This window comes from Belonocnema kinseyi, chromosome 10 (assembly GCF_010883055.1).
Source record: "Belonocnema kinseyi isolate 2016_QV_RU_SX_M_011 chromosome 10, B_treatae_v1, whole genome shotgun sequence".
NCBI lineage: Eukaryota > Metazoa > Arthropoda > Insecta > Hymenoptera > Cynipidae > Belonocnema > Belonocnema kinseyi.
The window spans coordinates 72309824-72325995 of NC_046666.1; the positions used below are offsets into that span (position 1 = coordinate 72309824).

At 29.1% G+C, this 16172-nt stretch overlaps 1 protein-coding gene across 2 annotated transcripts; it reads left to right on the top strand.

The window, feature by feature from the left end:
• The first annotated feature begins 346 nt into the window (after positions 1–346).
• LOC117181879 (exocyst complex component 3) lies at positions 347–15621 on the top strand. Of its 2 annotated transcripts, none has more exons than XM_033374894.1 (5): positions 347–544; positions 4279–4742; positions 4903–5755; positions 12592–13023; positions 15001–15621. In XM_033374894.1, the coding sequence occupies exons 2-5, from the start codon at positions 4279–4281 to the stop codon at positions 15496–15498; spliced, it is 2247 nt and encodes a 748-aa protein (XP_033230785.1). In that variant the 5' UTR covers positions 347–544; the 3' UTR covers positions 15499–15621. The 2 variants fall into 2 exon arrangements, with proteins under 2 accessions (XP_033230785.1, XP_033230784.1); XM_033374893.1 differs by having other exon boundaries at positions 348–544; positions 4275–4742.
• Positions 15622–16172: the final 551 nt, after the last annotated feature.

A 16172-nucleotide genomic window follows, 5' to 3' on the forward strand; every position in this document is an offset into this window, starting at 1 on the left:
AAAACCAAAATGATTCTCCCCTCGGTTCAGTGTAACGATTTTCTGTCGCCAATTTGATAATAAATATAAGAATTGTATATTCTGCTGTCAGGTCTGCTATCTAAAATCTAAGCATTATATCAAATTTCCTCTGCCCAAAAATTCTCGACAAATCTAACATATACATTTATTCGCTTACAGGAATGATCATCACCTAAACCATATTCATGCCGATCTGCCCTGAAATGTTGCTTGCCAAACTTTTTACTTTTCGCACGAATATTTTATAATTTCGAATCGTAACCGCGCATTCTATGGAAGCGACGGTGCTGTTCCTAGCGGATGGAATGCAAATTTATGCGATCATTACATTGTCGATTCTAACCTGTAATTTCAATGTGTCAAAGTTTACCGTCAAAAGTCGGAGAGCAAAAACGTTGAAAAACGTAAAAGCTTATTCGAAAGAAATGAGTGAAAAAATGTGTCTGAAAAATATTTTTTAATATATTCTCTGCAGCAAGAGCACTTTTCACTAAAATGTTATTCAACTTTAAAAAATAAATAGGTCAGTACATTTTGTATCCCTCCTTCTATGTTTATAATTAAATATCACCTGTATATTTTAGAGAAAAGGTACATGCGAATATAAAAATTGATTGAACAAACGATATACAATTTCATTTACTTCAGAATTAGAATTCAAACGTATATCAAATTTATGTACTGAAATATAAATTATTTCTTTTCGTGATTGTTGATTTATATATAATGTTGTCGTTTTACGACAGTCTATTATTATACCTCGCAACAAAATTGAATTTTATATTTAATTTTATATTAAAGTTCTAAACAATGTGAACATTATATCTGAATAATAGAACCGTGAACTGACATAGTTTTAAAAATCGTATGAGAAATGAATGACTATAGGCATTGATGTGTACAATTTTTTTGGAATCTTTGGAAATGATTTGAACTCTTTAAATACTTGTGTCAAATTTTTTTAATCTTTCTTCAATCTTTTGAATATTTAAAATCTTTGTAAATCTTTTTAAAATCTTTTAAATGTTTTTAAAATTTTAAGATTCCTTTGATATCTTTTATGAAACCTTTTAACTAAAAGTATTTGGCATATCCCAAATTTTTTAAAAAATTTGCGAATTCTTTCAAATATGTCTGAATTCTATGGAAAATTGGTGAAATCTTCAAATCTTGGAAACGCTTGTCAAATATTTGTGAAATTTTTATAAAGTCCTTCAGATCATTTTGAAACTTGTAAAATCTTTATAAAATATTTGAAATCAGCGAAAATTTTTGAAACCCTTAAAATAATTGTAAAATCTTTTTAAAAAATCTTTATGAAATATTTCTAAGATTTTTTTAATTTTTGCAAAATCTTTTGGAATATGCGTAAAGTCTTTTAAATCTTTCTGAAATCTGCAAAATCATTTTGTACCTTTCAAATCTATGAAATTGCGTTGTGAACCATTACTAAAATAATTGTAAAATATTTGAAATCTTCTAAATGTTTCTGAAATCTGTGAATTTTTTCAAATGTGTGTGAATTCTCTGGAAAATTGTGGAAATCTTCAAATCTTTGAAAGGTTTGTCAAATCTTTGTGAAATCATTGAAATCTTTTTGAAATGTTTGGCATGTGTGAAATTGTTCTAAAGTCTTTTAAATCTTTCTGAAACATGTAAAGTCTTTATGAAATTTTTGAAATCTGTGAAATTTGTTTGAAACCTTTAATGTAATTGTGAAATCTTAGAGATATATGAAATATTCGTGAAATCGCTGGATAATGTTTTAAACCTTTTGTACTCTAAAGTGTTTGTCAAATCTTCCTAAAATCATTGAAATTTTTGCAATATCCTCGATATTTTTGCTAAATATGTGAAATCTTTGAAAATTTTATTTAGTTTTGTGAAATCTTTCAAATGTTTGTAAATCTTTATGGAATCAATGAAATCTCTGTTTAACCTTTGAACTTTAGCTAATGAACCTTCAAATAATTTAAAAATCTTATGTACCTGAAGCTCCGAACGTTCAAATGAACGAAATCTTTTTCCCCATTTCTATTTTCCTCATAAATATTGTTCAAACTGCAATTTAAAAGATGCATTATAAATCTGTTTAAATATTGAGTTATTTCCAATATAAGTGAACGAACAGTTGAGAACCTTTTCTGGTTTACAAAGTCGTCAGTAAAAATTTTCGTTCATTTGAACGTTCGGAACTTCAAGCATATTAAAATCTCAGAAATCTTTAAAACATTTTTGAAACATTTGTGAAATATTTGGAACATTTTGGAAATCTTTGAAATGTTAAATATTTGGAAAGATTTGGTGAAATCTTCGAAATCTTTCTAAAACCTTTAAAAGTTCTTTCAAATCTTTGTGAAAGTAATTAATTAATTTAAAAATCTTGGTAAAACTTTTAAGATTATTGTGAAATCTTTGAAATATTGCTACATCCCATTGTGTCAAATTTCTTATAAACTCCCTATCCTTTCTCTCCAATCCTGCTATATTCCAGTAACAAATCTTCCATTCCTCCCTACTTTCGTTTCTCATCTTTTTTTCTTCATACTATTTCTTATTTTCCTATCTCCCGTTCCTTCCTCTCCTAGTTTCCCTGCACCTCATTTCTTACTATCTGTTCCCTTTCTTCATCCCAATCCCACCATAATCCGTCTATATGTATTCTCCCATACTTAACCCATGTTGTTTCCCTTTTTTCTTTCCTCTTCCGCTATTTTCCTTAATTTATACTGCATCTTCCTTTCTACCCATGTCAAATCATCTTCTATTCTCCCTGGGCTTCCATATAATAACCTCTTCTTTGTCATCACCTCCCTCTTATGTTCCCATTTCTTTAGTTTCACCAGTATCATTATCTCCCCTCTTCGCTCTTCCCTTCCTACATTTCGCATTTCCTCTATCTCTACCTTAGCATCAATCGTTTTTAGTACTTCGTCCACCCCTTCCTTGAGCTTCTTCCCCTCTAATATTATACCCTTTATCACCACGTTTAATTTTCTTTCTTCCCTGTCTTTCCTTTCTATTCTTTGTTCTATTTTTCTCAGCCTTTCCATCTCCTTATTATCACTCCCGCCCCCACCACAATCCCGGTTCGAGCTTTCAAGTTTCTTGATCCTACCTTGCATCTCATCTACCTTTTTATTATTATCTTCTTCCGGCTTCTCTAGTTTTTGTTCCAAAGACTGCATCCTATTTTCTAACTTTTCCCTGATTTCTTCCCATTTTTTTATTTCTTTCTTAAGTTCCGCAATTTCCCGCCTAATTTCCTTCTTTAATTTCTCTCCCCTTTTCTTCTGCTTTTCTTCATAAATCCCCATTACCTCTATCATCACTTCGCGAATTTCCTTTAGTCTTTCCTCTTTCATCGGAACTTCACTTTCATCTCCGCTTCCATCAGCCCCCTTACTATTATCACTCTTCCCTACCAAACTCTGCTTTTCCAGTGGCGATCTAAACATTTTTTTATATTTCACGCTCGCACTGATATCTTCCTTCTCTTCATTGCTTTCCCTCTCCCCTCTCTTCCTTTTGATAAAAGCCTCAATTGAACCTACGCTTTTTGCTCTTAATCTCTCCTTTTCTATAGTCTTCTTATACTTCCCCCTTGCCTTCCTTTCCTTGATCTCCTCTTTCGGCGTACTGAACACTTACTGCTCTAAATCTGTTTCTTCCGCGGAGATACTCGCTCCGCTAGCCATGAATGAAATTCAAACTCTCGCGCCTTCTATGCTTCCCTATCAGATCTTTTGAAATATTTGTGAAATCTTTGAAACCTATGAGACTCGTGAAACCTTTAAAATAATTTTGAAATCTTCGACATTTTTCTTACATCTGTGAAATATTTGTGAAATTTTGGAAGTCCTGTCAAATGTTTAAAATTCTTGTCAATATTTGTGAAATCGCTTAAATCTTTGCAAAATCTTTAAAATGTTTTGAAATCTTTAATATCTTAATGGAATCTTTGAAATATTTGTGAAATGTTTGTTATCTTTGTGAATTCTTAGCATAATTTTTTTAATCTTATCGAAATCTATAAAAAGAGTTTGAAACCTTTGAAACATTGGTCAAATCTTTTGAAAATTTTTTTAATTTTTTAAATCTTTGAAAATTTGGTAAAATAGTAGTGAAATCATTGAAATCTCTGTGAAATCTTTGAAAATTTGTTTAATCCCCAAATCTGATCTACACAAGATGCGAATGCTTAAGCGCTCGAAGAATTAATGGGACTTTGAATCATTTTTTTGTTTACCCAGAAAGATGTTTAATCTTCAGAAGCTAGAAGAGGAGGCGAAAGCAACCGCGACGAAGCAGGTCGTAAACATGCTTCAGCGGCCTGGCCAACTCGAAAAAGTAGAACAATACAAACGTAGGATCAGTAGAAAAAAGGCCTCTGTCGAAACAATGTTGAAAACAGCGATGCAAGGCCAACTCGATGGGGTCAGAGTTGGATTCGATCAACTTCAAAGCTCTCTCCAAAGTATTTACTCGATTAAAGAGGAACTAAAATCCATTGGCGAGTCTTTTGGATCAGCCCCAGAGTTGTATTCGAAGTTGCAAGCTGTTCAAGAAGAAAGTATGCGACATTCCCAATATGTAACTGCCAAAGAAAATCTCAAGCATATTTTCACAGTTCCTGAAAGTGTTGAGAAGACTAAACAATGGATTAACGAAGGGAAACTCCTGCATGCTCATCAGTGTCTCATGGATCTAGAAAACTCTAGGTAAATATATAAATCTTTAAAGATAAATCATCAGTGTTCTATTTCCACAATAGCTATAAATCGGCCTGATTTCCACACGAGAATAATAAATTAAAAGTAAAAGAAGTATTAAAGTTACATTAATTCTCAAATGTATAATCGTCTTACGTTCAAATTTCAGAGACGATTTGCTCTATGAACTTCACAAACTTCCTAACCAATCGATGCCGGACACGGTGATGCTAAAAGCCTATTTCGAGGACGTTGAAAAGCTCTCTCAGCTTATGGAGAAGCAGATCCGACTAGTTTTAAGCCGAACTCTCAACACTGTGAGAAAAGAGCCAACAGTGATTGTGACTGCCCTCAGGATTGTAGAAAGAGAAGAAAAAGCAGATCACTTTGCCGTCCAACGTCACAGGCAAAGTGGATTCATGCCACCTGGAAGGCCTAAACAGTGGAAAGAGATGTCAATCAATACTCTCGAAAAATCAGTGGCGAATCGAATCGAAGGAACTCACGTAGACGAAAGATCAGACAATAAAATGTGGCTTGTCCGATATCTGGAATTAACGAGACTTTTGATATTAGAGGACCTCAGGGTTGTGAAGACTCTTTGTGGACCCTGTTTTCCTCCCTCTTATGACATAGTGAATAAATTCGTGAAAATGTACCACACGAGCCTCTCTCAACATCTCAAAGACATAATAACAAGCGGACTCGAGGGAAATGAGTACGTATCACTCTTAGCCTGGATCATGAACACGTATACGGGTCCGGAACTTATGCAGCATCCGGAATTGAATATCGATACGACCGAGATTGGACCTTTGTTGAGTAAAGAAATAGTGGACGATCTGCAAGAGAAGTATCTGAAAAATATGTATCAAAATTATGATGACTGGATGAAGAAGACTTTGGACACCGAAAAGGTGGATTGGTGGAGTGGAATTTTGCCGGAAAGTACCACGCAGGACATTTATTATCACACAGCGGCACCTGTGATTATTTTCCAGATGATTGATCAAAATTTGCAGGTAAGATACGACTTTCTGATTCTCATTATTTAAGGTTATTTGAAAGACTATAAACGCTTTGATAGAAATAAATTCATTTAATAGAATTCCAGGGTGGCGACTTGACCGAGAAACCGGGAATTTAATTTAAAAACCCGGAATTTATTTCTGATCGCAGTAAAATTCAAGTTATCACTCTTTTAATAATTTTTGTGAAATTATCAAATTTTTTTACTTTGCCCACAGTCGCAAGGCATATGAGTGTGTTTATTAGTTTGCGGATTTATTTAATTATTTACGGTTTATGGATCATAGATTTTTTAGATTATCTCAGTTTATTCTAATTGAATTATAATTTATTATTGTTCAAGAGTACTTATTTTCGTTGAAATTAGTTAATAGTTGTTCTTATTCATCCTAAGAGTTTTTAATTTTTGTTGCATTATGAAATTAAGAATATACTTTAAGATACCTAATATTAGGGTCAAAATATCTTAAGTGTGACACTTTTAAATTGATCGTTCTGTTTTAAATCAATTTATACTGTTTTCGATTCGTTTTCATATCAAAATAACTCCCCTAAAATATTTTTGTAACAAATTTTTTTTTAAGTTATTAACAATCAAAGTTCTTGATCATTTTTTTTTCAAAAATGGATTACTCGCAAACGGTTCATCGAAATTCAATAATTGAGTTATACAATTTTTTTACGAAGTATAATTTACGCAAACAATTGTTCGGTTATAAAAAACATTTTTTTATTGTTTAAATAATCGTTTGTTCTAACAATTGAAAATTAATTAAACTTCTCCGCCTATAAAGGAATTCTTTCACATGCCAATAGATTCTACAATCTCTTCCGAAAATTTTAATGAAAAAAAAAGTTTATGTTTTGCAGTTGTTCAAAAGTTATTGATTTTTTGTGACCGTGCTCCGACCTCCAGCGCTAATCGAGCACATTTGGACGCGGTAGTTTAATCTTCAACAAAGTATAGTGAAATTTTTACCCAAGAAGATTAATTTTATACAAAAAGTATTTTTTTAAGAAATCTGTTCAAACCTTCAACCTAGCAGTTAAATTGTAAACGAAAAAAGATGAATTTTCAATAAATAAAAATATTAGTAGTTGGTATTTAAATTAAAAATCTCCATTATTTTAAATATCAACTATTAAATTTTTTTATTGAAAATTAATCTTTTTTGTTTAAAACTTAACTGCTAGGTTAAATGTTTGAACCAATTTAAAAAAAAAATACTTTTTTTGTAGAAAATTAATCTTCTTGGTTGAAAATTTCACTATAATTTATTGAAGGTTAAACTATTTTATTAAAAATTCAGTTTTTGTGTTGAAGCCTTATTAGTTCAGTTAAAACTTCATCTTTTTGCTGGAAAAATTAATTTTTTGGTTGAAAACTATTTTTTTTTTAATTAAAAACTAATATTTTCAATGATAATTTGACTATTTAATTTTTTGGAAATTCACATGATTTTATTGAAAATTCAACTACTTGATTGAATACTTTACCTCTCTCTCTGAAAACACAATACTTTTGGTTGAAGATTCATTTCTTTGGTTAAAAATTTATCTATACTTGATTGAAAATTAAATCACCTTATTCTTTTTTAGTAGAAAATTAATCTTCTTGGTTAAAAATTCATCTTTTTGGTCAAAAAATAACTATACCTGGTAGAACGTTGACCCGCTTGATTAAAAATGCATTAAAAAAAACATCATTAACATTTATCATTTCAATTAAAAATTCGTTTCCAAATATGATATCCACAATAATTTTACTCAAAATAATTTATTGCCCAATTTTTTCCCTATTTCTTGGCTTAAAGTTGATCCACTTTATTAAGAAATTCATTTTTTTTAATGATGCTTCATTATTTTAATTGAAAGTTCATCTATTTTGTAGAAAAATGAACTGTTTTGATAATATTATTATTTTTTCAAATTAATATTTTTAAATGAAAACTTAACCATTAACTTTTGGTTGAAAATCGATTTTTTTAGTTGATAATGGATCTAATTTGTTGAAAATTCATCTTTTTTAGTATAAAATTCATCTTCTTGTTTAAAAATTTATCTTTTTGATTAAAAAATTAACTATACTCGGTAGAAAGTTGAATCACTGGATTAAAAATTAATTTTTTCATGAACCTTTATCATTTTAGTTGAAAATTCGTGTCATATTGAACTCAACATGATACCCGCGCGCGTCCGAGCGAAAAATTTTTTTTCACCAAAATTTTCGAAAGAGATTATTGAATCTATTGGCACGTTGAAGAATTCTTTTACAGGTGGACAAGTTGAATTATTTTTCAATTGTTTAAAACAAACGATTATTTAAAAAATCAAAAAGTGTTTGTTACTACCGAACAATTTTTTAGCGTAAAGTATACTTCGTAAAAAAAATTATCATAACTTTATTATTGAATTTCGATGGACCGTTCGCGATTAAAAAATGATCAAGAACTTTGATTGTTAATAACTTCTGTAAAAATAAATTTATTGCAAAACAATTTAAGGGCAGTTATTTTGATATAAAAATTAATCGAAAACTGTATAAATTGATTGAAAATAGAACTATCGATTTGAAAGTGGCACACTTGATATATTTTAAACTATTAATTAATGTATTTGTTCACCGCGAAAACCCGAGATATGACATTTATTAATTATATTGGAATGAGTGTAGTAGGAATCTATTTTTCAATGATTTTCTTTGTTTTTTAGAATATGTTAAATCAGAGCTTAAATTATTATTAAACAAATTAAGTTGACATGAGATTTGGAAATAAAAATTCTGTAGAATTTGCTGCTAAGACGACAAAGTTTAAGTTACTACATAACGTTTATTATTTTACTTATTTTTCTATATATATGGCGTTCCATCTAATTTTCTTGGTTAAGTAAAGGGAAATATTACTAATTGGAGTACTTTATTTGAAACTTTTAGTCTTTATTCATAAAAAAATACATTTTTCGACATTTCATGTGACTTATGTCACTTATGCAACTTTTTAAACAGCATTCTTGTCGATGCAAGAGCAGCATTATTACTGTACATATATAAGTTTATTATTTAAAAAATGTCAACTTTGTTCATTTCTTTTAATTCATGTCGCTATTGCCACTATTTTTTATCTCTGAAGTGAGTCTGTGCTGTTGTACTTTAAAATACTATAATGGAACGTCCATTATTTGTGTAAGGATGTTTTTTGACATTTTATATGTCCTACAGCCCCCCTCCCCATTTCAAGGATTCGTAAGATTTATGTGGCCAGCCCTCCATTTTTACGTAACATTGTGTATTTTTTACTCAATATATCAACACTATACCAACTTTTTTCACTGTAAATAAGATTTCACATGATTCCAAGGAATTTCGAAAGCTTTAAAAGATTTGCAGTGATTTGAAAGAATATTAAGCGATTTTAATGTATTTTAAAGGACTACCAAGTATTTTAGAAAAATTACTAATTTTGTAGGAAATTCAAAGTTTTTTAAAGCTTTTCATAAGATTTCGAGGGATTTCAAAAATCAAAAGGTTTCAGTGCATCGCAAAGGTTTTAAAGTATTTCAAATAATTCCAAATGATTACACGAGGTTTCACAGATTTCAAGAGTTTGAAGTAATTATCTAGTACAATTTCACAGAGAATAATAATTTTTCAGGGGATTTTAGAAGATCACAAAGTATTTTCAATAGTTAATTCAGATTTTAAGATTTGAAGAGATTTTGTACATTTTTATCTATACTTTATGAGGGAAAGAATTTTTATTTTTTTCTATTATAAAAAAAAAAAACATTTTGCAATTTTTTCACTGTCTTCAATTGAATAATCGAATTCATGGTATTTGAAACATAAGAAACAATAATTTTCTCAATTTTTTCAAAAATATATATATATAATTTTTATTCGCTTGCTTCTCATTTATCCTGACTTGAACAGGAAATTTTAGGAAATAATTATCTTTTTTATTTTAGTACAGGGAGTTTCCGTAAACAAATAAAATTGCCCTTGGAACAGGAAATGTTTGACATGGAACGGAAATTTTTTGAAAGAATTATCAATCAGGTTTAGAAGAAAAGAATTTAAAAGAATCTCTGTTCCAAGCCAGAATTAAACTATTCTATTTTTGGTTAAAAATTTATATTTTTGTACGACAATTCAACTATTCGGTTGAAAATGGATATATTTTATTTTATATTCAAACTGTTTGTTTGAAAATTTATGTACTTTGTGGAAAATTCGTATTTTTGCGTAGAAAATTAATCTTTATGATTAAAAATTCATCGTTTTGGTAGGTAGAAAAACCACCTATTCCAGTTGAAGATTCATCATTTTAGTTAAAGATTTATCATTTTAATTAAAAATTTATTTCTTTGCTTGAAAAATGAGCTATTTAATTGAAAACTTGTTTTTTCTTTGGATGAAAAAGAATTTTTTCCACCGAAAGTTTAAGTATTTTGTAGGAAATACGTTTCTTTTTTGATTGAAATTATTTGTTTTTAATTGAAAATGTAAGTATAATTCCAGTTGATCATTCCATAATTTTAGTTAAAGGTTCATGTTCTTGGTTGAACATTAATTTCTTGACTAAAAATTTATTTATTTAATTTTTGTTTAAAAAATTATCTTTTTAAGTTGAGAATCCGTCTTTTTTGGTTGAAAATTTATTTATTATAACTTAAAACTGAATAATTTCAGTTTTTTACAATTTCTCTTTTGGTGCAAATTATTTTTTTGGGTGAAAATTCAACTATTTCAGTTGAAGACTCATTGTTTTTATTCAAAAACTCATTTTTGTATTCATAAACAAAAACATTTCTCAACATTTCATATAACTTAGGTCCCTTATGCGACTTTTTAAAAAGCATTCTTCTCGATGCGTGGCGGGCATTATTACTAAACGTATATAAGTTTATTATTTTAAAAATGCCAACTTTGCTAATTTTTTTCATTCATGTCACTATTTCCACTATTTTTTATCTCTGAAGTGAGCCTGAGCTGTTGTACATTAACATACTAAAATGGAACGTCCATGAATTGCTTAAGGATGATTTTTGTCACTTTATACGCGCCCCCCCCCCCCATTGTAAAAATTCGTAAGGTTTACGTGGTCACCCCTCCCATTTTGTACGTAAGATTGATTATTGTTTACTTAGTAGATCAACAGTAAAGCAACTATTTTCACTGTAAATAATATTTCACATGATTTCAAAGAATTTCGAAAGCTTTAAAAGATTTGCAGTAATTTGAAAGAATATTAAGCGATTTTAATGTATTTTAAAGGACTACCAAGTATTTCATAAAAATGACTAATTTTCTAGGGGATTGAAAGGGTTCTAAAGCTTTTTAGGGATTTCATGAGATTTTAAGGGATTTCAAAAATCAAAAGGTTACAGTGCATCGCAAAGGTTTTAAGGTATTTCAAATAATTCCAAATGATTATGCGAGGTTTTATAGATTTCAAGAGTTTGAAGTAATTACCTAGTACAATTTCAGAGAGAATAATAATTTTTTAGGGGATTTTAGAAGGTCATAAACTATTTTCAATATTCAGATTTCAAGATTTGAAGAGATTGTAAGCGAGTTCGAGATAATTCAAAAGCAGTTACGGAATTTTTAAGAATTTCAAAAGGATTTCTAGAGGTACCGAAACGTTTTAGCGAATTTTGAAGAATATCAAGGTATTTTAATGGGACTTTAAAGGATTATAAGGTATTTTTATCAGATTTCGAAGATTTTAAGCGATTTCAAGGATTTCAAAAGATAATAAGTAATTTCAATAACCAAAGCAGAACTTAATAAGAATGTTTAAAAAATAATAATTAGAAAGAGGAAACTTACGTATGAAATACTTCAACCCCCCCCCCCCCCCCTCAAGCAATGTTCGTAAGATTTTTCCAGGGTGTCTATCTACCTGTGAAACCAGGAATTGTCAGATTCATCTTTTTGGTTAAAAATTAATTTTTTTGGTTGACGATTCAGCATTTTAATTGAAAAATAAAATTTTTGGCTGAAAATTCAAAAAACTTCAGTTGGAGATTCATAATTTTAGTTAAAAATTTATTATTTTGTTTGAGTTTTTTTAAATACATTTTTTAACTGAAAATGTAATAAATAGTTCCACTTTTGGTTGAAAATTTATCAAATTTTATCCAAAATTAAACTATTTGGTTGACAATGTATTTTGTTGAAAAATCTTTTTTTTTTATAGAAATTTTGGTTAAAAATGCAGTATTTTTATTTGAAAAGTTAGGAATTTGAAGCGGTTCAAATTGAATCTAATATAGTACACACATTAAGTTTACCTATATATGTACTGAATTTAAAGTATAAGAAAATAACATAAAAATTTGTTTAAGTCGTCGTTCGAACTCATGGACTTTTAGAGACAAATTCAAGAAATGATTAATTATGTTTTCGGTATTATTTATTTATATAATCTATCGATGGTAATGGCATATTTAAGAATATCTTTAGTACAAATTGTAAAAGCTTTCTAAATTGAACATATTAACTGAATCTCTAGAAACTGAAACAAAAAATATTTATAATAAATTCGCGAAAGTGTATATATGTTTCGAATCGATTGTTTAAAAATTTTTTTTAAAATTGTATTTGTTCCGTACTATGTAAAATTATACCTGGAAAAAACGTGATATACCTGAAAAAACTTGGAATTGTTAGGGCATTTTTTCGAGGATTTGAGTAGATAACCTGTTCGCGGAACCCTCCCCCCATCCCAAAGCCTTGCGTAAGTAATGGACGCCCCCAAAAGCTTCGCTATAAATAAATTATCGTTATGAAATCTGGAAAAATAAATTTGTTCAAATCTTCCAGGTTACGAAAACGATCAGTCCCGATTTAACGTCAAAGGCTCTGACTCTTTGCATTGAGCAAGTCACGAAATACGCTGATATGTATTTCCAAGCAATCCTAGAATTCAAGTACAAGCATTTTGAAGACAGAAGCCGTGTTCCTTACTTCACTCATCACTTGATTACCGTTGTAAATAATTGCTTACAGTTCATAGAACTAGCCCAGCAAATGAAACAACTTTTCTGGTTGCCAAACGCAAGTGGCGATATTGCCGTCAAATTCGAGACTCTTCTCGAAAGCTATCAACGTATTCGCAACGAAGCTGCAGCCATTTTACTTGAGGAATCATTCCTGGATTTGGAACTTCACTTTCAAGATTTACTCACTCCAAAATGGATGTCTTCACCTATTCCTGTCGAAACGATTTGTGTCACTCTCGAAGATTATTTCCAGGTAAAAATTGCCTTTATTCGAAAGTCTTTTCTATTTTTTTCTGATTTTTTAAATTTTAGTTAATTTTTCAGATGAAACAAATCAAATCAAAGTCTGCAATTTTTTAATCGAGAAAAACCGAGAAGTGACCATAACTTTTCATGTTGCTGGGCATTTTCTTAATAGTATAAAAACGTATTCAATGATTTGAATATCATTCACCGGATATCAGATGAGATTTTTCGAGTGTACAGTGTGCACGAATTCGTTTTGAAATTCGTTAAAATAGCTACAATTTAAATTTGATATTGTACAGTTTTTGTAGCAGTTAAATTTTGAAAGCCAGTTTTATTCAGTTTTTAAAACATTATTTCAAGTACGATTATTGATCTCGAAATTCTCAAAATGTACAGTCTTGAATGCTTTTTGAAAGCCTTCCTGCGTGATTAACTTTATTCAAAATAAAATCCTACTTCGATTAAAATACCAAAATTTGTTCAGTGTAAAATTAGAATTTTCAACAAATCTACAGTTAAAAAATAAGAGTATTTAAATTAGCTATAGAATTTAAAAATTAAGTTCTTCAAAGAATTAAAATTAAAATCGTTTAAATTTAAATACTTTTAAGTTAAAACTTGAAAACTTAGACAATTTTAAATCGACATATCTTGAAATTCATCCATTTAATGTGCATTGAAGTCTTCAAGATTTTACAAAGTGAATGATTTTGTTGACATTTTATTACTTGAAATCGTTCTCAATTCGATAATTTGATTTTGCAAGTCCATTTGAAATTAAATAATTTTATATGGAAACCTTCCAAATTATGAAAGATTTTTAGTTCGAATTTAAATTATTTAAAATTATTGTAAAATTAAGTAAATAAAATCTTAAATGATTTAAAATTTTATAAATGTATAACATTAAAAATCGGAAGATGTTTAGATTCAGCAATTGATTATTTGACTATTGGGAATAAAAAGCGCTGTACATAATTGAAAAATTGAATAATTGAAATAATAATAATTTTGAACGTTTTCAGTTTGAAATACTTTTTTTATTTCGGATAATTTCAAATCCAAAAATTTTAGTTTTTATGGGTCAGCATTAGGGTAATTAAAATAAATATATTTTCGAACCTTAACATATATACTAGCCTAAGTTTAATGCAAATTACTAAACTCGTTTTTAAGGAAGCTAATCATTCTTTCTTACGTGTTTCACATTTAGGTATATTAAGTAACTTCTTTTAAAATTGACTTATTGTATTTTGGAATTGGCACACTAATTTTTTGCATGTCAAATTTGTGTAGAAAAATGTCGATAAAATAACGTAAAATTTTTATTTTCCTTGCAACTGAGTTTTTAAATTTTCATTAAATAATGACAATGTTAAAGAGGGTAATTCTTTATGTATACAAATTTAATCCATACATTTTCAATATATTTTGAAAATAAAAACTACAAAAATCAATAAAAAATACAAAGTCCGCTTATGATTTTTTTAATCGATTTGTTGGCTACAAAGGTACAACTTAGGCTAGTGTGCATGTTCAGATTCGAAAATTATAATTTTTTTTCTTCTAAATGTCTCACCCTAGAGGCCTAGACAGCATACAAATTTGAAAGCCTAGAAAATAAAAATTTTTAATTCTGACTGTTAAATTTCCTGTTTGAATACGAATTTATTAAACATTGGTTGCTACTCTAAAATTGTACAATTCTTAAAGTGTTACTTTGAACCTCTGTTGAAAGTCATAAAACAAAACTTATTTAACTTGTAAGACCTCGAATTTAAAATACACAATGTTGAACGTTAGAATTTGCATTAATGTGCAATTCTGAATGATTAATTTTTAGTTTCAGCTCTTTAGATTCATAATTGTTCCACTTTGAATGCTATAATTTTCAATTCAGTTTTCAGTACTTCATATCTATTTAAAATAATCTCCTCGAATATTATAGTAATGAAGGTTTTCAAATTGATTTTCTTTCTAGGATTATAATCACCTGCGTCCTAAAAATTTCGACTATGTGATAAGGGAAGCTCAGAAGCTGATAGCGAAGCGGTACATTTCGGCAATGCTAATGCGAAAAATATCTCTAAAAAACTACGACGAGTGTTTAAATTGCACGTCGAAAATAATAGCTGAAGCAGATAAATTAAAGAATTTCTTTGGGAGAATTGCCCCGAAGGTTGGCACTTTTGACTCGCCTTTCGAGATCATAAAACGCCTTGCAGAAGTCTTGAGATGTGAAGACTCGGAGATTTTGTCCCTGGATCTTCATTCCTTGGTAGAAAAGTACCCAGACATGAGTGAAGACCAATTGGTACGATTGCTGAGTCTCAGAGGCGATATTCCTCGAGCTGAGGCGAGGGAAAAAGTGTCTTACATCCTGGAAGCTCTACGTAACAGGAGAATGTTGCAATCCAATCCTGACAGTATCTTTAAACAGATAGTTATTCAAGACAGTTTTCTCAACTGGAAACCTTAAAAGTTGTACATACTTGATTCTAGGTAGATAATCAATTAATCCATTAAACAAAGGCTTGTCTTATTCTTAAATAAATTATTTTATTGATGAAAAAGTTCTTCTGAATTGTAAATAAAATATTACTGAAAGCCGGTGGTTTTAAGCAGTTTTTAGTTATAATTAGTGAACATTTTTAGTCAATTATTCCCTCTGAATTCAGATTCGATTCAAAACAGGAATGGGCCCTAATTATTAAAAAAAAATGTATTTCTAATACTTATGGGGAAAAAGGAGGTAATTTAATTTTAAGGCTGAGTCCTGGTCCCAGCGTCCTTAATGGATTTTATTTTATTTTAAGCGAGAATATTATATAAAAAACCAATCAAAATAAAATAAATTAAAGCTTTATATTAAAAAACCCATAAATCAGGAAAAATATTTTATTTCCTTAAAATCTCTACAGATGTTAATACTTTGAAGTAATAATTTGTTCTTATGATTTATGGTTTATTTATTTATGATGTATTTTTGGCATTTTCTAATATTTTTAGGTACTACTTTTTTTCTAAGAATGTTCATAAATGATTAGACAGCTTTAATTTATTTTCTCACGAATTGATTTATAAAGGGGTTTGAATAATAGAAAACCTACTTTTAAAATATTTTATTTTCAATGCTTTTTTTAATTTTTTCAA